Source organism: Sodiomyces alcalophilus, assembly GCF_042370955.1.
Source record: "Sodiomyces alcalophilus JCM 7366 unplaced genomic scaffold ACRALscaffold_5, whole genome shotgun sequence".
Taxonomy (NCBI): Eukaryota; Fungi; Ascomycota; class Sordariomycetes; order Glomerellales; family Plectosphaerellaceae; genus Sodiomyces; species Sodiomyces alcalophilus.
Window position 1 is genome coordinate 2,186,600 of NW_027263536.1, and position 27,001 is coordinate 2,213,600.

General features: G+C 37.5%; 1 protein-coding gene and 1 non-coding gene across 2 annotated transcripts; both read right to left on the bottom strand.

Moving 5' to 3' along the window:
* Nucleotides 1-1,530: 1,530 nt before the first annotated feature.
* Nucleotides 1,531-4,832, bottom strand: ACRALDRAFT_2020538 (uncharacterized protein; the record flags this gene model as incomplete). Its single annotated transcript, XM_071020018.1, has 6 exons — nucleotides 1,531-1,539; nucleotides 1,580-1,605; nucleotides 2,478-2,685; nucleotides 4,505-4,559; nucleotides 4,603-4,740; nucleotides 4,810-4,832. 6 exons carry the CDS (start codon nucleotides 4,830-4,832, stop codon nucleotides 1,531-1,533), a joined length of 459 nt encoding a protein of 152 aa, XP_070874226.1.
* Nucleotides 4,833-19,556: 14,724 nt separating this feature from the next.
* ACRALDRAFT_t202 lies at nucleotides 19,557-19,631 on the bottom strand. The gene has a single exon. It is a non-coding gene; the product is annotated as a tRNA-Val (tRNA).
* Nucleotides 19,632-27,001: the final 7,370 nt, after the last annotated feature.

A 27,001-nucleotide genomic window follows, 5' to 3' on the forward strand; every position in this document is an offset into this window, starting at 1 on the left:
TACGCTTAAAAATAGCCGTATAATATACCTATACAATATACGCTGCGTAGGAGGCAGTTCCTATAGATATTAACGCCGTTGCTTTAACGATTTCAGCTTGTTAAGGAGCTATAAGGTGGATTAATAGGATACTAAGTTACCCTGGTTCGGTATACCTAAACCCCTGTATTTTATATAGAAAAAGCCCTGCTCTTAATGTATCTAATTGTACTCTACTCCGCTTATGGTCGTGATATCATTGGTTTCTTTAAGCTCCGCAAGTACACTTTGAACAATTAAACAGGGGTTGGGGTATAGATCGGAGTTTGCTACCGAGTTAATTAAATTAATAGATCTAACACCTAATTACGTACTTTAAGTTATACGCTATTTATAATAATTAGGACTCTTATTTCTGCTTAATAACCTATTAAATCTATTTACGCCGAGCTACCTATAGCTATAACTATTTTATAACTATTGCTATAACTATAAATACGACTATCTATGTAAGCCACGAAGACTAGGAGCTATAGCGACACCTTTATAAAGTATATGCCCGTAGTAATGGAGTCTAGGAGTTCCTATACCCTAATAACTCTACCACTTAACTATAGCGAGCAAGCTGTCCCGAATTTGCCTTCTATGTCTCTATCGCTACCGTAAACAGGCAGCCCGCTAATATCTCTGACTTAATTATTTTATATAAGGCTGCCTATGCCAAAGACTATTATCAATATAAAGAGGATCGTAAGGATTACGACACCTACTAAAAGGGTATTAACGCTATATATAAGGAGGCGGGAAAGTCTATCGTAGCAAAAAGATATAAGGCCTTAATAGAGGGCACTATACTAGAGGAGATTTTTAAAGCCATATAATCTAATACCGTACCCTATATCTCGACCTATATATAGGACTTCTAAAAGAATTATAACCTATATAAGAGTAAGCCGCCTATTAACATAAGGAAGCTAGCCAGCTAGCTAGACGAATAGCAGAACCTACTAAAAAGCTACTATAATAGTAGTATATATAATAGCCCCCGAGAGATTTAGATTAATAACTTCTTTGACGCTATACGACCTGCCCTAAGTAACTAGGTAGATGTAAAAGAGGCTATACTAAGCCTTAAAATAGTAACGGCGATGACTCTTATCTGTAAAGGGAAGAAGGCGTCGGAATAGTAGCTTAATATATTACCCATTTACGGCTCTAAGGCGGTGGCCTTCTAGGCCCTTTACCTAGGGGAAGAAGATAACGAAAATAAGCCATAGTAGGAGAGGAGGCCTAAAAGAAGCGACTATAAGAGAGCAGTACGAGGCTATAACGGCTAACCTAGTTCTGAAGGAAAAACGTGAGCTAACTATATAAGCTCTAAACGCAGATAATCATATTTTAATCAGGATAAGTGTTAATTATACTATTAATACAGTCACTATCTATAAGGCTATTAGATACTTTTAATTAATTAAGCTATAAGTAGCAGGCTATTCTAGCAGAAGAGAGGAAAATTAAATAAATAGCTATGGAATTAATAGATCCGTAGGATTACTGCTGCTTGCGTATGTGTGTGTGCATATAGATATCAACGTCTGACTTCGAGGATTTCTTTTGGATCCGGGGCTATCAAAAAGATCCTGAAAGATTGAGTGGCGACTGTTACGTTAATAGCCTACGCGGCAATATTACGCCACGTTATTAACTTAGGCAATGACTAAGATATTGTATTTTCGATACCTAGTATGATTATAATATATATATTATAAGCTAAGTATATATATACCTGTAATACATATACTATTATACTATAGGTAAAGCGAGTTATAAATTAGACGTTTAGTTCTATAGCTATAACTATATACTGTTTATTGTAACTTAGATATTATACTTATTGTGATTATAGTTACTAATTATTATGTGTATAATATTAATACCTTCCTATAAGCTGACCCTTATATAATAATAATAGCTTAACTAGGTTATAGTTATATTATAGTGTAGTAATCTTAGTGTATCTAAGACTAGAATATACAGAGGAAAAATTATAAAATCCCTCTTTTTTAAATTCAAGGGAAAGTTCAAAAACACTTGTTATTATTATAGTGTATACTTATTTAAAGCGAAGTTTAGAAAAACCTTTGATTTCTAGGAAACCCCTAAGGTAAAAAGCCTAGTTATATACTCCTTATAAAGACTCAAACACTAAGTATTAAAACTTAGTATTTTAATTCTTTTATATTATTATAAGGCGACAAATTATACTTAGATCACGTATTATACTTTATAACCTAGGTTTATATAACTATAAAAAGTATTATCAGTTTCCTGTAGTGAACATCTAGTTATTATATTAGCTATATTCAAGTTCGTATTAATATATATGATTTCTATATTATTATTATATAGCTATGGCCTATAGTAGTGATACTGCCTGGCTATATACTTTACCCGCTTATAAAATTCAGAGTTTTCGGCGCGCGTCGTTATACTCTTACTATCTATTATGATAGTAAGAATCTCGGGAGGTTTATTATTATTATTATTATTATTATTATTATTATTATTATTATTATTATTATTATTATTATTATTATTATTATTATTATTATTATTATTATTATTATTATTATTATTATTATTATTATTATTATTATTATTATTATTATGATTATTATTATTATTATTAGTGCCTCTTATCTTAAACTCTAGACCTAGATTCTACAGTATATCTTTATATAGATTATAAAGATAGATTCCTTCTTTAGAAGCTTCTATAAGAGCTATATATTCGGCCTCTGTTATTAATAAGGCAATGACGTTGTATTTAGTTAAGGTCTAACTAACGGGATTATTTACTCCTACGCAGTAAATATATCCTGAAGTGAAGGTTCTATATTCGATTATATCTGAAAAGCGGGTATCAGAATAACTGTAAATACTAAGGACTTCTTTATTATAGTTATATAAAAGACTAGTATTAAGTTATACATTTATATAAGCCTAGATTCAACTTAACGCAGTAAAGTGATCTTACGAGGGATTACCTACATCACTAGAACACCAATTGACTGCGTAAGTCATATCGGGTCTTAAATATAAGGCTAGATAAAATAAAGCCCAGATTTCCTATTAGTATTTATTTATATTATTAGTTAACGCTTATCCAGAATTTAGTACTAGGACCTTCTTATATATATACGGGGTATTAACCCTTTTTAGACTTCGTTTATTATACCTTTCGAGTACCTTATTAGTATGTGGCAACTAACTTATAGAAAGAGTCTTATTTTTCTTATTTATATTTATTGTATAACCTAGAAAGGTATTTATTTCACCTAAGTCTTTAAGTGTTATATCTTTAGATATCTCTTTAAAGAAATAATCTAAAGTGTTTTTAGGAGGGCTTAGAGCTACTATATGGTTAACGTGGCATAAAAGAATAGCTCGTTTTCCTGTCCTTTTAATTTTATTATACGTATAAAAAGTAAAACGTCTGTTATCGTATTCAGAGATCCGGTAACAGAGCTTAGATTATATCTTAACCAGGTAATTATACCACAGTCTAGGACTTTGTCTTAACCCCTATAAAGCTTTATTAAGCTTATAGAGTGTTATATTATTATTATTGTTATTTTCTGAACTGTCGTCTTTCTCGAAGCCTATAGGTTATATAGCGTATATTAGTATATCTATATCGGCATTCACGAACGCGTTTTTAACGTCGAACTGCCTGAATTTCTAGCCGTGGGACATGCCTAGTATTAAAGCTAGTTTATGGCTTTCTGGTCGGCAGGTAGTGGAAAAGGTTTCTCGATAATTCAGACCTAGAACCTGATTAAACCCCTAAATAACCCACCGAGGTTTATGTTAAATAGCTTTGCCAGAGCTATTATATTTAATCTGAAAGTCCTAACGACCTCCTAGTACGTGGTAGTCTTCTTTTATTCTATTATAATTATTAGGTATGTTCTTTATAGTTATTAAGTTCTAGGTCTTCCTGTTTTCGAGTTCCAATATTTCTACTACCATCGCGTCTATCTATGTATCTTGATCCAGGTAGTTTATAGCCTGTTTATAAGTAGCTGGTTTATTAAGTGAATTTATAGTTAAAAGAAATAGGGAATTCTCTTAAAACTATAGCTTTCTAAGTATAGTATCTTTTATAAGATATAGTAAGTGGGTACTATTATTATAGGATATTAAATCCTTATAGTTCTGTTTACATAGTTTTAAAGGTATTTGGACTTCTAGCCTAGTACTTTAGCTATTATTACTATTATTAATAGCTAGAACTTCATAGCCCGCTACTCATAGACTGTTTCGTAGCCTCTTTCGTCTATTATTATTATCCTCTTCTTTGGGTTAAATAGACTTAACAGAACGTTTCCAAGCACGCGAAGGAAGATTTTATAAAGATTAACTAGTGTTTTTACTAGAAATAATTCCTTTATAATACTTAACGGGTTAATAAGACCCGTGGTTAGAAACCTGATTATATACTAAAGAAAGGCGAAGCCGTCACTGTGCAGAACGGCTCAGGCAGTGTGATCTCGGACAAGTCTTCGACAACAGGAGTGCTCAAGACCACGAAGTGCACATAACCAAAACAACACACACAACAAGGAGACCTTCAAAAGAAGTTCCTGGAGGTGTGTGCTGCTCTGATCAGGGCAACGTAGCTTAAACGAAGTGAATACAATGAACGTGGCAAAACTTAGGGTCAAAAGGATAATGATTATGTAGGATGATAAGCATCCTCTGTGTCTGGGTGGCGTCGCTACGTATATATAATATATAAGACAAATGAAAAAGCGCGCGTCTTATGACGTCACGTGACGTCCCAACGACATGGCACTGGGTCTCCGATCCACCCCTCTACAATACCTGAGTATTAATATAAGGAGGGAGGTTATTATATTTCTTTTTAGGCGTATAGTTATTATTATAGTTATCTAAAGAAGAGTAAAGAAACTGATTTTCTAGAATATAAATGTCTCGAAACCAACTAGTCTTTTTAGTTACTGGGTTATAAACCTTATAGTTATAGTCGTTTAAACCTATTAACGCACCTCGTAGTGCCCTTATATCTAGTTTCTTTATATTAGGGTCGTTATTTTTATAATAAATAATACAACCCTAAACCCGTATATTATTAATATTAGGTTTCTGACATTCTAAACGCTTATAGGGACTCTTAGAATTAAGAGGTGAATTAGGTGATCTATTGTATATATAAACAGCTAAAAGAATAACTTCACTCTAAAGGTATCTAGGTAGCCCTGAGTGGAAGAGAAGAGCTCGAACCTTCTTTATTATAGTTCTTATAACTCGTTTAATAGAGCCTTAAGCTTTATAAGTATACGGCGGCTTTATATTATGCTTTACACCTATGAAGAAGTGTTCGAAAGAGGCGTTATTAAATTCTTTTCCACCGTCTATATCTAATTCTTTAACAAAGAAGTGATATTTATTATTATTATTTTCTACTAAAGGTTTCCTCTCTTTTATAGCTATTATAACCGTCGATTTAGACTTATCTAGGAGCAGTTATACCCATAGAAGCCGGGTAGAACGGTCTGGTATAAACAAAATCTCACGCTTTTTATTATAAGAAAAAGCTTCGATTAGTCCTTAAATATCTATATAAACCTTTTCTAAATAGGAAAAGTCTTTATATTTATTAAATATAATCTTTTTAAAGAGTATTAGTATAGAGACTTTTTAAGGTAATAGGGTTAATATAACCTATTCTATTATACTATAGCGTTATGTTTTTAGTTATAGAAGTAGTCCTTCGACGGTTATTACGGTCTTTTTATTTATAAACCTCTTTTTAAGGTCTCTTTATTATATTATTACTTAGTTGAGGTTTAACTGTTATAGGCTTTGTGTGAGGAGTGAAGAGAGTCGTTAAGACTATAATAAGAATAGGTCACGAAGCTGGCCTTAGGGGGGGAATGATTATAAGATTGTTTGTTAAGCCCTTTTAACTTAGGACTTAACGGGAGATACCCTACTTAAGGACTAGTGACTATCCTCCTTAGGATCGGTATATAATAACCTAAGGCTCTAAAACTATAGGTCTTAGGCTAGCTTAATAATCCTAAAATATAACTCGGCCCTAAATATCCCTAGGGTTAACCTTAGGGCCGGTTCCGGGTTCTTAATATATTCCTTAACGCCTCTAAGTCCTATCCGATTCCCTTAAGTAGAATATCCCTAATATCACGCCCCTCCTTCTAAGGCTCCTGTCTATAGGAGCCGGTGACCGTTACTGGTCCGGCCCGTCCATTAATCTATCCAGACCTAGGGACGGATAGGCCGGCCTAAACTCCACCTATCAGGGCCACTAACTCCCTCCTCGTCCTCCCGAGCTAAACTAGTCGTCCCCCTTTAACCTGACCTAACCTTCTAATTATTCCTATCTACCTCGCGTAGTATAACTACGGTCTTTATATACTAAGACGCCTAGTTATCTTTAGATAAAGCCTAACTCTCCTGGGTCTCTTTTATTTATCTTTTTTACTGAGACTATACTATAATAACGCCTTAAGTGCTCTGGCCGGGGCCTTATCTAATAAAGGGCTTTAGTTAGAAAAAACCATAACTCCTAAAAGTAGATATTAGGTTAGTAGTGGTGGCACTTATAGGCAGTAAATCGTAGCCCTTATTATTTTTATAGTCTTTTAAGGCTCCTTTTATCCACTCCTTTTATACTGCTATTATCGTTAAGGTAACCCGAAAAGCCTATATAAAGAATACTTCTAGAATAAGGCCTATCACGCTATAGTCCTAAATAATAAAAGAACTTACCCTATTTCCTTTATCGCCCTTTTATAGTCTATCTAGCTTAAGGCCGGATAATAACGAGGCGTGATATCTATCGTGGATATTAATAATAATAAAGCCTATCCGTAGACGCATATAGTATAATAGCACCCTAGGCGGGTGCTTTATTAACTAAATAACCGTATCGTAGAATCCCGTAATAGGTAGTCGTATCTAGATAAAAGGGGAAGGAATAATATAAGTAGGGCCTATATTAGGTTATACCACTATTCTGATATAGGACTTTTCTATCTGCCTAACCTATCTTATTATTTTTCCTCTTCCTTACCCTTTTCTTATTTACCTATCTATAATAATAATAATAGTATCGCTATTAATAGTAAGTTATCTATCCCCGTCTATATTAAGGGTATTAACTTATCCTATTAACTCCTTATTAGGGTATATATTATCTCTGCGCGGTGCTATATATTGTTTTAGTCGCGTATAGGAGCGCGGCGGTTTAGGATTCGGCTAATATCGTGGCAGATTATTATTATTATTAACACTGATATTATTACTATTATATAAGTATTATATACCCTTTACGTGGACCTTAGACTAACTTATAGTATTAAAGCAGACCGCTATTATATAATAGCGCCCCTAGTTTTAGCTAATAAGCATAAAAAGTCCGGCGCGGCCAGTAAATTATCTAAGAAGTCCGGTAAGGCCGGTAAAAAGTCCGACGCGGTCGGTATTAAGTCTACTAAGGTGGTACCTAAGGTTATCGATAAGGAGATAACTAAGACTACTAGGAAGAAGGCACGGCGGGCCGCTAAGAGGGCTTAGGCTAAGGCTAAGGCCGTGGCTATAGCGGCTACTCTTAAGTAGTAGTAATAATAGTAGTAGTAGTAGTAGTCTGATTCTTTATTAGACTCGTTATTTGATTTATCCTCGGATTCGTCATTTTCTTCCTCCTTTAAGGATAAAGCTATTAAGTAGCTAGGTATAGCGGCTGCTTTAGCTAAGTAAGCTACGCTAGTTAGGACCGTTAAGAAGCCGGCTATTATAGCTGCTCTGGTTACTAAGTCGACCGGCCCTCTCCTTTTAGGGTATAATAACTCGCCGCAGGGTGCTCTTAAGCCCCTCGGTAGCCTAGAGGGCATCCTTAACTATACTAGTTAGGACGTTATTATAAGCGGTGGTGCTAATAAAGCTACCCTTTTTAACGATAAGGAAGCTGACTCCGATAAGTCGTTATTATCGGAGTTCGCTTTATCCACCGGGTTTAGCGATAGACCCTCGGACTTTAGCGATAGTAGCGGCGTTAAAATACTAGTATATCCTGTTATTTTGGTTAGGGCGGGTCTAGAGCTATATACTCCTTATAGGCGGTGCGCCTATATACTAGGTTCCCTAGTGCTGCGTGGTGATAGCGCTACCAGTCCTATTATTATACGGCTCTGCCGCGGTAGTAAGGTGTCCGATAAATACTATTACTATTATAATAATAATAGCCGCGACTACGAGTTAGTATGTTTATATAGCTATAGTCCCCTTTACTATAACCTAAGGTTACTAACTGGATATACAGATTTCGTTATAGGCGGAGCGGGTAGCTAAGAAGCTATAGAAGATATTACTAGCGGCCGTATAGGGCGGTAATAGTTTCGACGACTAGGCGTCTATAAGTTAACCTAATATCCTTATAAAGAGCACCGTTAATATATATAAGCGCTAGGCCTTTCGGGTTTAAATTAAGTTACGCTAGGACCTTAAGGCTATAAAAAAGTACGCCCGCAATAATAAGGGGTTCAACCCCCTAGAGCGTTATTGCTAGGAGGAGGAGGAGGAGGCGGAGAAGAAGCGGCGCGATACTTTTATTAATATAAAGCGCCACCTCGCTATTATTACCCGCCGCCTAGGCTAGTTAGTTAAATAAAATTTAAAGTTAGCGGATCTTTATAAGAAAACTAACCCTAAAAAATAACTAAGCATATCTTATAGTAGTCGTTAGGATCGGGCTAAGAGGAGTTAGGGGGGCGTTAGCGTTTTGTTTGTTTTCTTTTTCTTTTTCTTTTTTTTCTTCCCTAGACCTGAATAAGAAAACTCCCTGCGGGGCGCCGACGATACTATTAACTGGTTTTATTTTTCCGATTATAATACTCCTTAATAAGCGTATCGGGGAGGTGTCTTCGTGGTTCCTATATATTATATCTATATTTATACCCGGCCCACTTAATAATATATTCGCGCCTATTTCTGTTATAGCGATAAGCTAGGATTTCTTCTATCTTATATTTATTATACTTTTATAGTTCGACCTTAATATGTATAGGTATAGGCGATCTGCTATCCCGAGACTTTTATGGTTTAAGGAGCGAGATCGGGAAAATATTATAAATCTTTATCGACTCTAGGAGCTATAGCTTATAGGCGAGCCTATATTAGCCTATTACGGAGGTGATCTTATAGGGGCCGAGGAACTTATCGAATAGTTTCTTATTAGGGCGGCGCTACTTAATATTCTTTAAGGATAATAATATATAGTCGCTAATCTTAAAGCGCTAGGCCGCCTAGCCGGCGTTATAATACTATTTATATATAGTTTAGGCTTTCCTAATAAGGACCTTCATAGCCCTATAATTTAATATAAGGTGCTTTACCCTTTACTCGGCTATAGCGGCGCGAACCTTACCTAACTTATATATCTATATATTATATAGTCCGTGTAGGTTAAAACCTATTAGTATAATAGAAGGAGTTTATTACATAGCTAAATACTATACGGTGTTATAGGTAAACTAGGCTAGAGGTAGCTAGTCGACCTAGTTATCCTGTTATAGGGCACCGAATACCCGTAGGAAGTGCTTTAAGTTCTGGTTCTATTATTCCGTCTAGTTATCCGTCTAGGGGTGGAACGCAGTTAATAACCGCCGCTTAACGCTTAGGAGGCTATATAGGGTGGTCTAGAACTTACTTATAAATAGGGACCCTTAGTCCGAAACGATACTATTAGGTAGGCCGTAGATACTAAAAACATGCACCTATGGGATACAAGCGAGACCTTTAGCTATTAAAGAGCTGCTATAGGGAATATAGATCGCGTACTTAGTATATTAATATACCGCGACTAGGATAGAGTTCCTTTTTTTTCCTTATAAGGTTATAGGGGGGAGACCCGTTACGAAGTCTATTAAGACCTCTTAGAACGGCTATTCGGGTACGGGTAAAGGTGCTAGGTACTTAAAGGGCTTATGCTAACACGGCTTAGTCCTCTAATAGATACTATATATAGGCACGAACTTTTTAATATCTTATAAAAGGTATTCCTAGTAATAAGACTCGGAAATCCTCTTAATAGTCCGACTTAACTTATAGTAGCCCGTAGTAAGTGTATTATAAAATACGTAGAGGACCTTATCGCGTAAACCTAACTAGTTCGGTATAAAGAGATAGTCCCTAAAGTAGACCGTACCCTAACTATTATAGGACTATAGGTCCGCTAAGTTATCCTTCGATACTAAGGAGATATAAAAGGGATCGTCTTTCTAGGTAAAGATAATCTTATCCTTTAGGCTAGATAGACCCGAGGGCTTAGGTATACCTCGGGCTTTTATAAGGCTAATAATAAACTTCTTCGTAAATCTCTTAATAGGCTTCTACCGCTCCGCTTTAAGATCCGCCTAATCTATAGCGAGTTACGGCTTCCGTAAGAGCCTATCTACGGGGTTCTAAGCGCCTAGACGGTAATAAATCTTAAAATTAAAGCTTAATAGCTCCTCTAGCTAACGGGTGTGTTAACGTTTAATTCGAGGCTTATTTAGTAGATACTAGTAGTTTAAGTAGTTAGTTAGCACCTTTATTAGGGTCTAACTATACGCTAAATAATAGCGCTATTACCGGAACGCTTTAATAATCGCTATTACCTCGGTATTTAGTATCGGATAGTTTAGTTCTAGTCCCCTTAGCTTCCTAGATAGGAACGCCACGGGTCGCTAGGTTCGGTCCTTATACTAGCTAATTATAGCGCCTAGTATAAACTTAGACGCGTCGGGTTCTATATAAATAGGCAGGGCTAGGTTAAAATACTATAGTATAGGTGCCGACTAAAATAACGATCATAACTTCTTAAAAGCGGCCCTCTTTATATCCCTTAACTAGAATATACTTAGTCTGCCCCCTAACCTTAATAGGTCTATAAAAGGGGCAGCGACCTTAGAGTAGCCTTCGATAAAACGTTAGTAAAAACCGGTAAAACCTAGGAAGACCTAAATCTTTTTAATAAAAGTGGGTTCCTCCTAATCCTTAATAGCCTTAACCCTTTTAGGGTCTATAAAGATACTATTAGGGCTATATATAAAGCCTAAAAGCTCGACCTTTTATATCTTAAATACGTATTTTAACGATTTACGAATAGGGACTATTCCCTTAGGCGTATAAGGATCTCCTTAATATATACGCGATAGGTATTAAGGTCCTTACTATATATTAGGATATTATCCAGGTATATAATAGAGATAGTGTCGATAAGACCCTTTAAGGCTTCGTTAATATAACGCTAGAAACTAGCGGGGGTATTATATAGACTAAAGGGTATTACTAAGTACTTAAAGTGTCCGTACTTAGTTCTAAAAGCCGTCTTCTACTCGTCCCCTTCTCGAATTCTTAAGCGATAATAGGCGTCCTTAAGATCTAACTTAGTATAAACCGTGGAGGACGCGAGGCGGTTAAGGATCTCGTGTATTAGAGGGAGCGGGGTACGGTCCTTACGGGTAACCTTATTAAGACCTTAATAGTCTATATATAAACGTAGCTATCCACTCTTTTTTAGTATAAACAGGATCGGGGCGTCTATAAAGCTTATTAATAGGCGAATCCACCCTTTAGCTATAGCCTCCTTAATATAGTCTTATAGGACGGCTAGTTTTTATTTAGCTAGGGGGTAGATAGGGCCGAATAGGGGTAATTTACCTTCCTTTATCTTAATTATATAATCCTAACGCTAGTAGGCAGGTAGACGGCCGGCCTATACGATATTAAAAACGTTTAAAAACTCTTAGTAGTGCTTAGGGATAACGTTCCCTAACTCGTCCATATTTAGTAACTCTTAATACGGCCCGGGATTAAGATATTCTAGGAACCCTTTAGTTAATTAGGTCGGGTTAGGGGGTATAAGAGGTATAGGTTATAACGGGTCTAATTAGATAATAGGGATTAAAGAACTATTAGGCAACGTGTCCTCTTTTTCCTTAATAGCATTCTACTTCATGCTAATAACTCGGCCGATACGGGGGGCACCGGACTTTATAAGGCGGATAATAAGCTATACGTGCTCCTTTACTTTTTTTAACTCTCTTCGACCCGGGACGCCTTAAAGGTCCTCTCGCTAAAGTCGATATATTTATTCGCTAGACCGGAAAGAGGTAACGCGGTTATATTCTATTAACTAGGGTATACCGAGGATAACTTAGGACCTATTAGGGTCTATATCTAGAACCTCGAACTTAATCGGATATATCCGGGTTCAGTCCTAACTATCTATAACCTTAAGGTATACCTTAAAGGACCCGATAAAGTATATATCGACCCTAGGGATAACCTATCTAAGTCGCTTTAATAGTCCTAGGGGACTATAGTCAGGAGGCAGGGCCTTTTAGTCGATTAGGTTAACCTCGGCACCTCTATTAAGCTTAGCGCTCTGGCGGCCCTATTCGCCGTTTAACCGTAACTCTAATTTCGCCTTAATCGCGCCCTTACTAGCAAAGAACGGCTAAGACGGTGGCCTTTCCTAGGTCTAAGCCTATTTAATAACGGGGTGCCTTATATTAACCGGTAGGTTATTCAGGTTCTAACTATTAGAGTATCCTAACGACTAACCTAACTTAGAGGGTTCTTTCGGGTATTCGTTCCGGTAATAACCCTTTTTATTATAGCTAAAGTATATAACGCCGTTATTATTATGCCTTTTAGAAGGCCCGGGGGCTTTTATATTATTTACTTTAATTAATTCTATAAAACCTTAGGGAGGTATAGAGGGTCGAATAGTTATAGTACGGGCCCTGTTAGGGGTCTTATTACGCCTATACTTCTCGCCGCGGGGATACTTTAGGCGATTATTCCTGGGCGTCTTTTCGTTATTTTTACGCAAAAGAGTAATCTCTGCCTATCAGGCTATAATACCTAAGGCCTTATTATCGGTAAGGATACTAGCGGCTATAATCTAGTTATATAGCGGCTTATTAAGCTTTATTAAGATTAATTATATACGCTATTTATTAGGGAAGGGTAGGGACACCTTATTAAATAACGAGTCTAGCTTATTAATAAACTTAGCGTAGGTCTAATTAGGTTTCTATATAGTCTAGTCCGAGAATAGCTTCTTAGTTATAGATATTTTATAGGTCTTATTATCGACTAACTACTCGGTTAGGAAGGTTTTAAGGACCTCCTAGGTAGCACCTCTAGTCTTCCTATAAACACGCTTATAATAGGTATATTATCGGGATTTTATAATCTTTAATAGTAGGGCAGAGGTAAGATAGATCTTCTTTACTTCGGACGGCTTAACCTCGTCGAGTATAAAGCGTTCTTTAATTTCTGTAATAAACGTTTAGAACTAGTTATAAGACTATCTATCCTATTCGGGGAGCTTCTACGTGATATTATACTAGTTTTTACGGGAGTCCCCTTAAGGGATATACTTAGAGGTGTCGGGGTCCTTCCCTTATTAAAAGGTAAGGAGGCGCTTCTATTTCTTTTCGCGCGCTTAGCGGTCCTTATAGTGCTTAATTAGGAAATTAAGTTCCGCCGATAATAAAGTGCCGGGGGGTGGCTTTTAAGGTTATTAATATCGAATCAGGGTCCTACGCGGATAACTTAGGGGGTCCCTTAGTTAAGTAATAGTCTTATTATAGGATTATAAGTGTCCGGGTTAGCTTATCCACAAATCTTAAATTCGGGGTTACTATCTTTATCCTCTAACTCGGGTATAAGGGATTATTTACGATTAGCGCCTAATAACCCGGCTTCGGCTCCTTTAGTAACGGGGGAAGTATCCTAGGTACGAATAGTGGTGGTGCGTTTAGGGGGTATCTTAGGTACTAGTTAGGGGTAGTAATAGAATTTAAAAAATAACTAGTCTTTTTAACTCTTAATAGTCGTTATACCCGTAAATGGTTAGAATGAATAAAATATTATAGGTTTTATATAAGGAGTAAAAAGAGTCGTTAAGACTATAATAAGAATAGGTCACGAAGCTAACCTTAGGGGGGGAATAATTATAAGATTATTTATTAAGCCCTTTTAACTCAAGACTTAACGGGAAATACCCTGCTTAAGGACTAGTGACTATCCTCCCTAGGATCGGTATATAATAACCTAAGGCTCTAAGACTATAGGTCTTAGGCTAGCTTAATAATCCTAAAATATAACTCGGTCCTAAATATCCCTAGGGTTAACCTTAGGGCCGGTTCCGGGTTCTTAACACATTCCTTAACGCCTCTAAGTCCTATCCGATTCCCTTAAATAGCATATCCCTGATATTAACTAAGCCTTTTCTTTATTTATTTAGTTTCTTTAGAACCTATTCTTTAAACCTTTATAACCTCGTTATTGTAGTTAAGTCTTAAGACTATTGCTTAGGCCAAATACCTTATTATAAGAGTTTTTTACGTTTTTTCTAGTATTTATTATATTTATTTTCTAAGACTTAACCCCCTATACGATAGTGCCCGTGCTATAGCCTAGTATAGTCCGTTATAAAGCAGAGCCGTTATATAAAGAAAGAGAGACTCTTTATTATTAAATAATAAGAGCTTTTTATTGCTAGTAAGACCGCGAGCTTTACTATTAAGACGAGAGAGACTAATAATATTCGTGCCTATTTCCGGTATATAAAGGCATTCTTTTAGAAGCAGAAGCTTTGTGGTGTCTCTGAATTCTATTATATAGTCTCCTTTACCTTATATTCTTTTTTCTTTTAACTAACCTTAATAAATAGTTCTCTTTGTTGTATTATAAGTAGAAAAGAGTCTTTTATTCATAATAATATACGCCGTAGCCCCGCTATCTATACAGAAATTTAGATCTAATTTAATACTATTTTCTGCTTATATTTTATAAATTCTTTCTACTAACTAATCTATATTAAGGTTAGTATTATTATTTTCTTTATTATTTACGTTAGATAAGATACTAAATACCTGATCTATATCTATTATATCCTTTATAAAAGGATTCAGACGGTTTAGAAGAGGAAAAGGAGAAGGGAGGACGTCTTTAAAGATAACGCCGGCCTCTTCATCTTTATTATCGTCTTCCTGTTCTTTTTGTTTTTCCTACGGCTAATCCTATGGTTAATTCTGCTAATCTAAAATCATATTAACTGTAGCAGACTCGTCATTATTATTCTCTTCTTCTAATGACCTATCTAAGGCCTGCTGTTCCTTGGCCTTTAGTACGAGGGTTATTATACCCTTCTCTCTTCGAGAGATACTCGCCTTTTCTCCTTTCTTTTCCTTATCCTTTCGAGGGGACTAGGATTTGTTTACCCTCTTTTAGGTATTTTTCCTTAATCCTGAATTATTCTTTATTACCTAGTTCTTAGGTGCTTCCTCAGGATATAGAAAATAATAGTTAGTCGGCGTATAGCTAGGCTTCTTATAGTTCTTATACAATAAACCCTTCGTCTTTTTCCAGGGTTTCTTATTCTTCTATAAGTGTAAACCTTATATAAGGAGAGTATTCGACGGGTAATCGACCTTTCTTAAAGCGTTTATTAATTCTGTTATTAATTTATCTAGTATATAATTACTTATATTATAACAAAGAGCTTAAGTTATTTACCCTATTATCGAGTCATACCTTTTATTGCGTCTATTAAGAATCCAGGTAAAGACTACCTTATTAGAAAAGGATATACCTCTTTAATTTAAGGTAAGCAGTCTGTTTTATATTTTATATCAATGCCCCTCGAGATTAGGAACTTCTAAAGGCGAGAGGTTAAAAGAAAAGTCAGGATAATATAGTCGGCCTAGAATCCCTTTGCTTTATATAAATCCTTTAGTTTATCCTATACTTTAGATGCTTTGTTTCTTCCTTAAACCTAGGTTAAAGAACTATCTGAAAGAGCAGAGAGCATATCTCTAGCTATCTTTGAAGACTCCTCCTTCTGTTTTATAGAATGATTAACTAGAAGGGGCTTTATAATATCGTCTAGATATTTTCCTTTATAAGCAAAGTAAGCGTATATTCCTATGGCCTAGTTATAATAGTCTATACTATCCTAAACCTCCTGGATAGAGATTTCTTTAATAGTTTTTATGAAGCTATTTTTAAGTAGTAGAACAGTATTTTTTATTATTTATTTCAGTTAGAATTAACTAAGTTATTTAACGATTTATTTTTCTTTTTTTATTCATTTTTCTTTATTCCTTTTTCTTTATTGCGTTATCGATAAAGGATAGAAATAAAGAATACCGAGCTAAATGTATAGTTATAATTAGTCCAGCTTCGAAAAGTAGGTCTAAAAGTGGGTTTAAACGGTGAAGCTATTTATAGATCTAGCGGTATAAAGAAAAGCGATGCTAGTACTAAGCGAATAATACCATTTCTATAGGCGGACATTTTATTAAAAGCTTATATATCACGTTATAATGTCCTGTTATTATAGGTAGCGCGGTAGGTTACGTGGCTTAATTATTATAGCTATTATTCGTGGAGCATTTATAAGAGCTTTAAAAGAGCTACGGCGTTTAATCCACGTATTTATTTTTCTTCTTTTTTAAAAAGTCCCTTTATAAATAAAGGAATAGTATATACGATTATAATAAAGAGTCTTATTCCGATCACGTGGTTCTTCTCGGTCAGGAAGAGCTTACTTAGCACGGCTCTTAGTAACCGTATTAGGAAGAATAAAGAGATTTAAACCGTAGTATCGCTATAAACGGTTCGATTCGATTAGCTATCTTCGGGAGATAAAGGAATTTCGCATAGTCGGAGATAAGGATCTATAACCGGGGGAGATAAAGGGACAGCCTAAAAAGACAGGTAGAAGTCTTTTAAGTATTTTACGTGGCCTAAAAAGGCGTAAGTCTTTTCAGTATTTCGAGTAGAATAAAAGGATAAAACAGAGTAGGTTTCCTTCCTTACTAACCCGGGGTTATAACCTTTACTAAATTAGGCTACGAGTAATAGGCTATACGCGCGGAAAAGAGGAAAATCAAGTAAAAGCTATTAAATTCGTAGATCCGTAGGATTACTGCTTATGACGCCCGCTTATGATTATATATAAAGAGGTGACTTCTGGGATTTCTTCCTGGATCCGGGGCTGGCAAAAGACCCTAAAAGATCAGGTGGCGACTACTACGTAAACAGCCTACGCGATGATTATCATGCCATGTTATTAGCTTAAGTAATAACTAAGATATTATATTTACGATACCTAGTGTATTTATATAATATGCTAAATATATATACATATATAATACGTATAGTATTATAGTAAGTATAGGTTAAGCTAGTTATAAAGTAGACGTCTAGTTATATAACTAGAACTATATACTGTTTATTTTAACTTAGATATTATACTTATAATTATGATGACTATTACGTACTATATATATAATATTAACAATATTAATAGTCGTCGGACCTATAAAGATATACGTTAGTCTTATAATAGTGGCTTAATAATACTAAGGCGGTAATAGCGGTGTTCTAATAATAGGAGTAGGTCTCGGCTATAGCCCTAAAGCACTAATAGCGAGTCCTTAACTACTATCTGGAGTATATAAAGGTTATTAGTAAGGGTAATAATAGGGTGGTTATAAGTCGTGACTCTAGGGGTACTAAAGCTATACCGCGCTAACTTAGAATAGGCCCGCGGTCGGCTTATAGCGGCGGTGGTATCCTTTAAGTATACCATTAGATATACTCGCCGTATTAGCCGCTATTATAGTAAGGCTACCCTGGCTAGTCTAGAGCACTGGCTAAACCGGCTAAAGGGAATAATTACTATCCTATAAAAGGAATACGTATATATTACTACGGTCTTTTAGTGGTATAGTAAGGCTAATATAGCAGGGCAGGGCCACGAGTATAACGCCGATAATAATAGTACGTCTAATAGCAATATAAGAGAGGAGGGCGGCGAGTCTAAGGTTAAGAAGGCGGGTTAATACCGCTATAGCTATACCCTATCGGTATTACTAGAGCCCTGGCTTATAAGACCCTATAATGAAATACGAAAGTCTAGGTTAAATACTATCTTTACACGGCGGTTTTTATACCGGGGTGGTCCCGTTATAGGGCCTTTAGCATATAGCTCCTTATAATTTCTAAGGCGAGGCGGAACTCGTTTAGGCGTCTAAGGCATAGGAACTATTTCGCGATTACTTTAGCTTTCTCAGGGTAGTTTAGGCCGTTAAAAAAGTCGCCTCGCGTTAAGAGTAGCCGCCTTATAGCGTTATAAAGGTCCCCTTATAACTCCGGGGTAGTATTTTAGTATTATAGGATAATATATATAGCTATCTTTATACCCCTATTGCCGTAAGGGCACCGAAGAGTAATAAAACCTAGGACTCTTACTTTAAAAAGGAAGGCCCTAAGACTAAGTTTCTTAGAGCGGATATAGGTAATAATAAACTTTACAGCTTTAGGGGATCCCTATATCTCTATACGGCTTTCTTGTATAGGTCCCGATCTAATACCGTTACGGTATAGGTCTGTTTTTTTATAGCCCTAGTCTCTTTTTACCTCTCCTTCTATTCCTCGTGGAAGGCGATATCCGGGCTCCGGTTATTTATTTAGGTTTAGGCGGTAAAGGATTAGGTAGGCTAAGCGGGTACTCGCTAAGTAAGGTAATAGCGCCCCGGTACCGCTAGCGCCCTTTTCGTGGCTTAGGCGCTAGCTAGGATAAGTCCCTTAGCTCTTATATCTTAGTAATCTTAGGCTCTTTTAGCCGCGAGGCGGGTAAAATATAGATTAAGGGAGGGGATATACGTTTTTTTAAAGACTCGGATTAGTATAGCTTTTTATTTATTTATTTATTATCTCTTACTCCGCTATCCTTATCCTACCTTAAGTAGCTAGGAGTTAGAATTCTAACTATACGGTCCTTCTTTTATGCCTATAGGGGGGAGAACCGTAGTATAAGACTTAGGGAACTAATATAAGACTTAGATAAAAACCCCTATACTCTCCTCCTCTAGGATTACTGCCTTATACGGGTACCGCGGGGGCCCCGTTACTAATTTAATATATATCCGAAACTCGTGGCTTTTATTCTAAGAAGCCTATAACGTTTTGCCCGTAGCGGCTTTAAAGCCGGCTATATACTTAATTAACGGCACGCGCGTAATTATCTCTATTTATTTTTATACGCCTTCCTATAAGCCCTAGGGATAACCCTTATAGGTCTATTATAAGCGACTTATATATACGCTTCCTAGGGTTTAAAGCTCCTAAGGTTCCCTGTTCTATGGCTATAGGTGGAGCTAACGCGGGCTATATACCCACGCCGAACGCTTATATAATAGCGTAAGAGGCTGCCTCCCTATCATGGAAAAGACGCCGCGTATTTTACTTACGCGCTCAGGGGTAGCGCGATACCGTCTTCTTATTTTCCACGGTAGGGCGACTAACTCTCCCGTAGCACCTATTAACGACTAGCGAAGCCGGGCGGAAGGTGGGTCTAACAGGCCCCCTGTTTAACCCTTATTATATATACTAAGGCAGATAAGGGCCCCCTGGAATAGGATCCGAGTAGCGTAAAAAAGGAAAAGGGGTTCCTCTTTTATATACGCCTCTAGCCGGATTCGAACCGACCCGGTTATCTTAACCGTATACCAGGTATACCACCACTATACTATAGAGGCTTAGTATAGCTTTATATACTCCCGTAATTATTCTAAGACACTTATTCTACGCTAAGCTAAGGGCCGCGGCGAGGCTATAACGGGACTTAGTAGTGATTATATAGAAAGTAGAGGCGTATTAGGAGATAGCTAGATAGATTATTATAATATAAAGGCGCTAGGTATCTACGAAGCTATAGCTCTAGGATACTATGGCGAGTCGGGTTAAGGTATAGTTTTATATCGCTAATTTACTTTAAATCTCCTTCCTATACTATAAGAATTTAGCTTCCGGTCTAGTTATACCCTAAAGAATCTAGTCTCCGTTAAGGGTAGGGCCGGTATAATGCTAAGGTAACTAGGTATCGGGGAGGGGGAGTAAGATTTCGTAAAGGGAATATCTATATATTTCGAGGATTCGAATTAAAGGTTACTCGCTAAGGACTAAGCCTTATATATTTATTAGGCGGAGGCGAGTTAATACCGTGTCTAGGCCTTTATACTACTAAAAGTAATAATATTTATATTATCGGAAAAGCTGATAATCATAGTTCTTATAGCTTATTCGAGTTCCTTATATAGGGTAGATATATAGAAAATGAAGACAATTAGTAAGACCGAGGATCCTTATAGGATACTAGCGTGGAGGCGCCGCGGGGTTATTACCTGGTTATCGAAAAGGAGGTAGACTATCCGGTCTTAGAGGAAACTACTAATTAGTTAGATAGCTTAGTCTAGGAATCCTTTCCGTTTAAGGGACTCGAGGTGTCTAGTATAGGGGATAGTATCGAAGGCCCTGTGTATATCTAGCTAGAATATCGCGGTGGTACTGCCTAGGACCTAAGCGGCTTTAATAGCCTTTATCGCTCGCTATACGGCTATCTTTATACTATATGCTAGCCTATTGCCTATTTAGCCTTCCGGGAGGAGTCGGTATTCTTCCGCTACGACTATAAAACAGTCCGCTATAATTCCTTTAAACAGTTTCCTAATCGTGTTAAGGAGGGATATCGGCCTATAGCCTTTAGCTATCTTATAGTTATTTTATAGGCGGCCCTTTTTCTATATAATTATAATAATAGCAGTATAATAATATCGCGGGAAATAGCTTAGGGATAGGTAGGCTAAGAGAATCGTGGCTAGGAATTAGTATAAGACCGGGCTATAGGCCTTTAGGAGTCCTCCTAGGAAGCCGTCTAGGCCGGGGGCGGCCTATAGTTTAGTCCTATAGAGGCGGCCCTGGATATTAGTATGTAACGAAAGGAAAGTCCGTAGACTTTAGTTAAGGAAAAGATATTATATAAAAGGCTTGATAGCTTAGTATCGCAGAGTGATCGTAGTATCTTCGTTAACTAAGCACTGACTTTAAACTAAGACTTTAACTTAAGAGATTAAACTGATCCCTTAACGCATGTATAGAGATAGATTCGGATTGATGGTCTATTCGTGGCTATCGGTCCGACTATATGCCCATAGGACCGCGATTATCTTATTACACTGCCCCGCCCCCCCCCCCACCCCCCTTCTAACGAGTCTGGTCCCGTAGATTCGTATTATTATACTACCTTTAATTACGCGTTTATCACGATTCATTATCTCTCTCCATTTAGTTCTATACGAGCCCTTATTAAGAACCCGTAGGAAAAAAGAGTATCCGCTCCTTTATTTACCTGCTTATCGGCGTTCTAGCGCTAACTATATGCCTCGTGATTTATCCGAATATTATTATAGAAACTCCGCGATACTTATTATTATTACCTATAGTTATCTAACCTTTCGTAGATATTATACCTAGCCTTAAGTAACCCTTTAGCGACGAGTATATCGTTCCGTTACGTAATTCTCCTTATAGTATTCTAACCTTCCTTTTATAACTATCTTCTATTATCGTATCGCCGATTATATAGCGATAATTTACTTTTTACTATTCTATTAATTATTATTATTCCCCGCTATCCGTTCGTTATTATAAGCGTCTAGTTATAGGTTAATCGTACTAAGTAAGTCCGAATAATTATATTAGCTAGAATTAAGGAAAGAAAGGAAAAGGTCTACAGAGAAGTGCAGGATTTACTAGGTGTATACGAATCCGCGGTATAGGTAACGCGAGGTCCGAGCGTCGGATCTACGTGCTAATTAGCGGTTCCGGTCTTATACCGGAGCTATACTTCTAAGGGGTTAACCCGTGATATTAACCCCCCCCCCCCCTCCCCGGGGCCGCGATAACTAAGGGCCGATGCCTTTTTACCTAAATACGTTACGAGGGTGGCGTGTATCCTCCCTTATATTAGGCAGGTTCGGGTTACGCGCTATTCGCGGCGACCTTACTCGCGCCCCTAATAAGCTCTCGCGCCGATCTAGCTAGGTAGCGGCTAATAGGTTATATTCTAGATATCCGCCCCCCGCTATAGCGCCCGTTATACCCGCGAGGGTATTACCGATAAATAGCCCGCTACTAGCGATATCGCGCCCCCCCCCGGCCTTTAAAAAAGAGGAATAAGGTTAATTAGTTAAAGTGTAGCCAGAGAAGCCCTCGCCGTTATAGCGGATACCGGTAAGCGTCCGGCTAAAAAAGAGGTTCGTGATAGGGCCTAGTATTTCGCTACGAGGGTCTTACTAACTCTTAGGCAGGCTATATCGCCTCCTAAGCGTTAGCATGGCCTAGCCTACCCCCCCGGTCGCCCCTACGACGCTTTTTATTATCCCTATACCGATTATATAGCCGGTATTAAATAGAAATTTAACTAGACGTGTTATAACTAGTCCGGGCCTAGCGCTACCCGTAATAAGCCTAAATACTACGAATATACTATAGGATCCTATATATACCGCCCCGTGAGTTCCCCGTGATTTATAAGCGAGGTCGTTATAACTAACCTTCCTAGCTCCCCGCCGCCGCTATCTAGTTCGTGTAGCCTATAGCTAAGGCGGGTCGCGCTATATATAATAATTCTAATAATAATAACATAAGTGTTTCTAAGTCCTCTCTTAGATCACTATTATCTCTAGTCTAGCTTCGCGAGGCCTTTAAGCTAGCCCGTAATAACTACTATACCTCTTTATCCGAGGTAGCTCCCGCCCCCGCCGCCACTAACTCCGCCTTTATTAATAATAGCGAGGGTCTCCGCCGCGAGGTGGCGGCCCTCCGCTAAGAGGTTCGTTTATATAGCGCGGCGATAACGCGCCTCCTAGAGGGTATCCTCGCTACTCTCTAAGGAGGTAGCGGTCCCGCTACCGGTAATAGTAATAATAATAGCAAAGAGGGCTTAGGCGATAATATCGCTAATTAAAGTCCTTTACAGAGGCACTATTTACCTCTTTAGATACCGGAGGGGGGGCTAGTTAATTCCCCCCCTTTAATTAACTGACGGCTATAAGCCGCGCCCTTTTCGTATTAAGTTCTTTTTATCCTCGTGTATTCCTTATAGTATATTTATATAAAGGTCCGTTATTCTTATTAGCGGGGCCGTATTCTGCTTTAAAGGCGTCTAACGCTTTAGTCTCCTTTATAGCGTCCAGTGGTTCCTAAGTAGGTTCTATATAACCTGCCTAGTATACTAGTACTTTATATTATATACCGCGACCTCGCCGCTTATTCCGCGCGTATAGGATACTCTTTACTTCCTACTCCTTATCGCTATTAAGGGCGTCCCGGATCGGTTCGGGCTAGGGGTCGGTTACGATTTATCCGGGGAGTGGGTCGCGGCTAGCTTATTTTAGGATATTAACGTTAAAGCAGGGATATATCCCTAAGGGCATATTTAACTCGACCATATAAGAGTTAATTACTTTCGTTACTCTATACTTCTAATATAACTAGCTTAGCTTCTTTAAAGGCCTGGGTATACAGTAATTAGCTATAAATAGCTAGGCAAGATCTTCTACTTTAAAGCGTTCTACTAGGAGTCGCCGCTTATTCGCGGTTTCCTTATCTTATAATTATTTCGAGGCTATAGCTACCTATATAAACTCTATAGCCCCTTATAAGCGACTTAGTAAATTATAGGCGGTGGCTTTTTTCGGATATATAGGCGAACGGTCGTGGACTTAGATAGGGTCGATATAGAACCCGTATTGTAGGAAGAAAGAGCTTAGCTAAGTTATCGAGCTTTTCCTGCTATTAAGCGATAACTACGCGGCGGGTAATAGGCTACCCTAGTTATCCTACGAATAGTATATAAAGACGCGGAGGTAGGCCTAGATATCTTAGTTAAGTCTCTTAGGTCCTTTATCGGTTTAAGGGTAATAAGCCATGCTAAGTCATTACTCGATCCTTATAAGTTTATAAAAGTATCGCTAGAATCTCCTGGTCTAATTCGAGCCTTAGTTACTAACGATTAAGAGGGGTATACTATAAAACCTAAAATAATAGCTTAGGAAGTATTCCGTATAGGCTTCCGCTTTTATTATTTCTATCGCTTTTAATATTACTAACTTTATTAGCCGGTCCGTGATTACCTATAAAACACACGCCCTGCCCTTACTAGTAGGTAGCAGGTCCGTTATAAAGTCTATCGCGAGGTAGCTACGGATTCGCTTTAGTATAGGCGGTGGTTTTAATAGGCCGCACTTTGTGTTCCGCTACTAATCACTCCCGTTATACAGGTTATAGTTATAAACAAAGTTCTGTATATCTTTATTTATACTAGGCTAGAAAAGCTACCGGGCTATTATAGCGATTATATTCTCCTTACCCGGGTAGCCGCTAATAATAGAGTTATAGATCGCCTATACTAAGCGTCCCCTTAATAACGAGTCTTCTTTATAGCTTAGAACCTAGAGACGATCCCGGAAAGTTATATATCCTGCGGGGTTAAGAGAGTATTCCGTGATCTATAGTCGTAGTCTAAGGGACGGGTTAAAGCTATAAGCTCTTATAGTAATCGCGGCGAGGACCCCTTAATACTAAGGGTTAGTCGTTATAGTTTTATACTAAAGTTATTAAAGGTCTTTATCTGCTTTAAATACCCGCTTAACGGATATCCTCTATATAATCGGCTCGGGGATTAGTTTAGGGATCACGGAGTTAGGTAATAGTTAAACTACTCGCCCTTACTCCTAGCTATCTAAGCTATCCTTTAAGGCGTCCTATTCGTAATAGGAGAGTATATCCGCTATAAAGTTCTTAGTACCTTACTAGTACTCTAGTATAAAGTTAAACTAGGCTAATTCGCTGGCCTAGCGGCTTTACCTTTTAGTAAGGGACCGTTTAGTTATAAAATACTTAAAAGCCTTATAGTCCGATAATATTATAAATTATTCGTATCTAGTTAGTTCTGCCTTGTAGGCGAGTATATAGCTTATAATCACTAATATCGCCTTATCGTGAATAGGGTAGTTATACTCCGCCGGGGTAAGCTTATACGAGTAATATACGACTATATAGTGACGTCCTAGCTTATCTACCTAGGATAGGATACTATTTAACGTATAACCTAAGTAGTCGGTCTCTAATATAGTCTTATAATCTAGGTTTTATAACTATAGGACGGGTTTTATCTGGAAAAGTCGTTTTAGCTCCTTAAAGGCGGCATCTTCTTTAGCCCCCCACCTAAACAGCTAATCCTTTTTTATTAGTACCGAGAGGGGGGCTATAATACCTATGATGTTATAGATAAATATCCGGTAATAATTCGTGAATCCTAAGAAGCTTTATACTCCCTTTACGGAGGTAGGAGCCTCCTAGTCGCGGATAGCCTTTAACTTCTCGGGGTTATAAGATACTCCCTTATCTATTATAATAATAAAGCCTAGATATTTTACCGTTATTACGCTAAACTTATACTTAGCCGGGTCTAGGTTTAGGCCGGTATCTATAAGCCTATATAGTATTAGTCGGACCTTCGCTTTATAGTCCTTATAAGATCTACTCGAGTAGATTAGGATATCGTCGATATAAGCTATAATAAAGTCGTTAAGGAACTCCTATAAAGTATAGTTAATATAGCGTTAGAAGGTAGGGGGTACGCCGCTTAGTCTAAAGGGGTATACTATCTACTCGAAAAGACTAAAGCGTATCCTAAAAGCCGTCTTACTCTTATACCCGGGGGCTATACGGATCTTATAGAAGGCGGTAACTATATTAAGCTTCGTAAACTACTTAGCGCTAGTCAGGTTATATAGGGTGTTATGATTAGTAGGAGAGGGTAGCGATCTTACTAGGTAATCGCGTTTAGAGCTCTATAGTTATAATAAAAGCGTAATCCGCCCCTTAGCGTCTTTATAAATAGGACCGGTATAATGGCCGCTAAGCTATTAGCCCGTATAAATCCTGTCTCTATTAGGTCGTTAACCGTCTTCCGGAATACTACTAACTCCTCCCTTAATATACTATAAAAGGGGCCCCACGGTAAGGTCAGCTTAAGCCTATTAGGACCTCGCTTTAGGGTGATTTTATAATCGACCCTTAGTTGGTAAGGGGGTACGTCGTTAGCTTTATCGGGTATAAAGAGGTCGCCTACTCTTATAATATACTTATAGGGATATAGTCTTAAGGGTCCACTAGCTCCTTTTTATAAAGGGCCTTGTCGATATCCTATATACTAACGGCACGGATTAAGGCGTTAAACTCGTTTTTTTCTTTTCCCTTTAACCCCCTTCTTATTTATTATATCGTGGCTATAAACACTAATCCCGAGATTAGCCGTACCTCGCGGATAGCTCGTATATTAGCTAGTTCTTCTTCGCCTACTAATCGTAGGTTAATATTAACGACTCTATAGTATAACCTATAATTCTTCGCGTAATAAGTAATATTATTATATTCTAGCCACGGCTTCCCTAAGAATATATTCTAACCTAGTCCTTCTACTATATAGGTAAAGACTCGTTATATATAGCCGCTAATCTTAGGCTTAAACGCGGCGATCCTAGTACTAATAGCCAGGTTAGACGTATCTAAGAATCCTTTTAATAATCGTTTTCTGTTATCGACTAATAGTAATTAAAGTCTTTAGGTAAAGCATTTATTTATAGTAGTATAGTAGTTATAACCCGTATCTATAAGAGTATATATATATCTTATATTTACTCGCGTTAATATTAGGGCTAAGTCGCCGCTAGCTAAGTATTTAAACGCCTCCTACTCCTGCTATAAGGCGGCTATCGGCTTTAATACCCGTTTTCGTATTAGAGGTATTATTTTTCCGACTCTTTATTATCCGAACTATCTCAGCTTATAGTAATATCGTTATGCCCGGCCTAAACCTTCGCTACACGGGCGCCCTTAGCCTTCGAGCCCTTATCCCGGGACTTATAGTTTATACGGATATATCCCTTCTTCCTATATCCCTAGCACTCTTGGTTATCACGACGTTAGTCTATAATAATGTCGGGCCGGACCTAATTAATCCCGCCTATTATAACGTCTCTATTAGCGTTAGTCTCCCGGT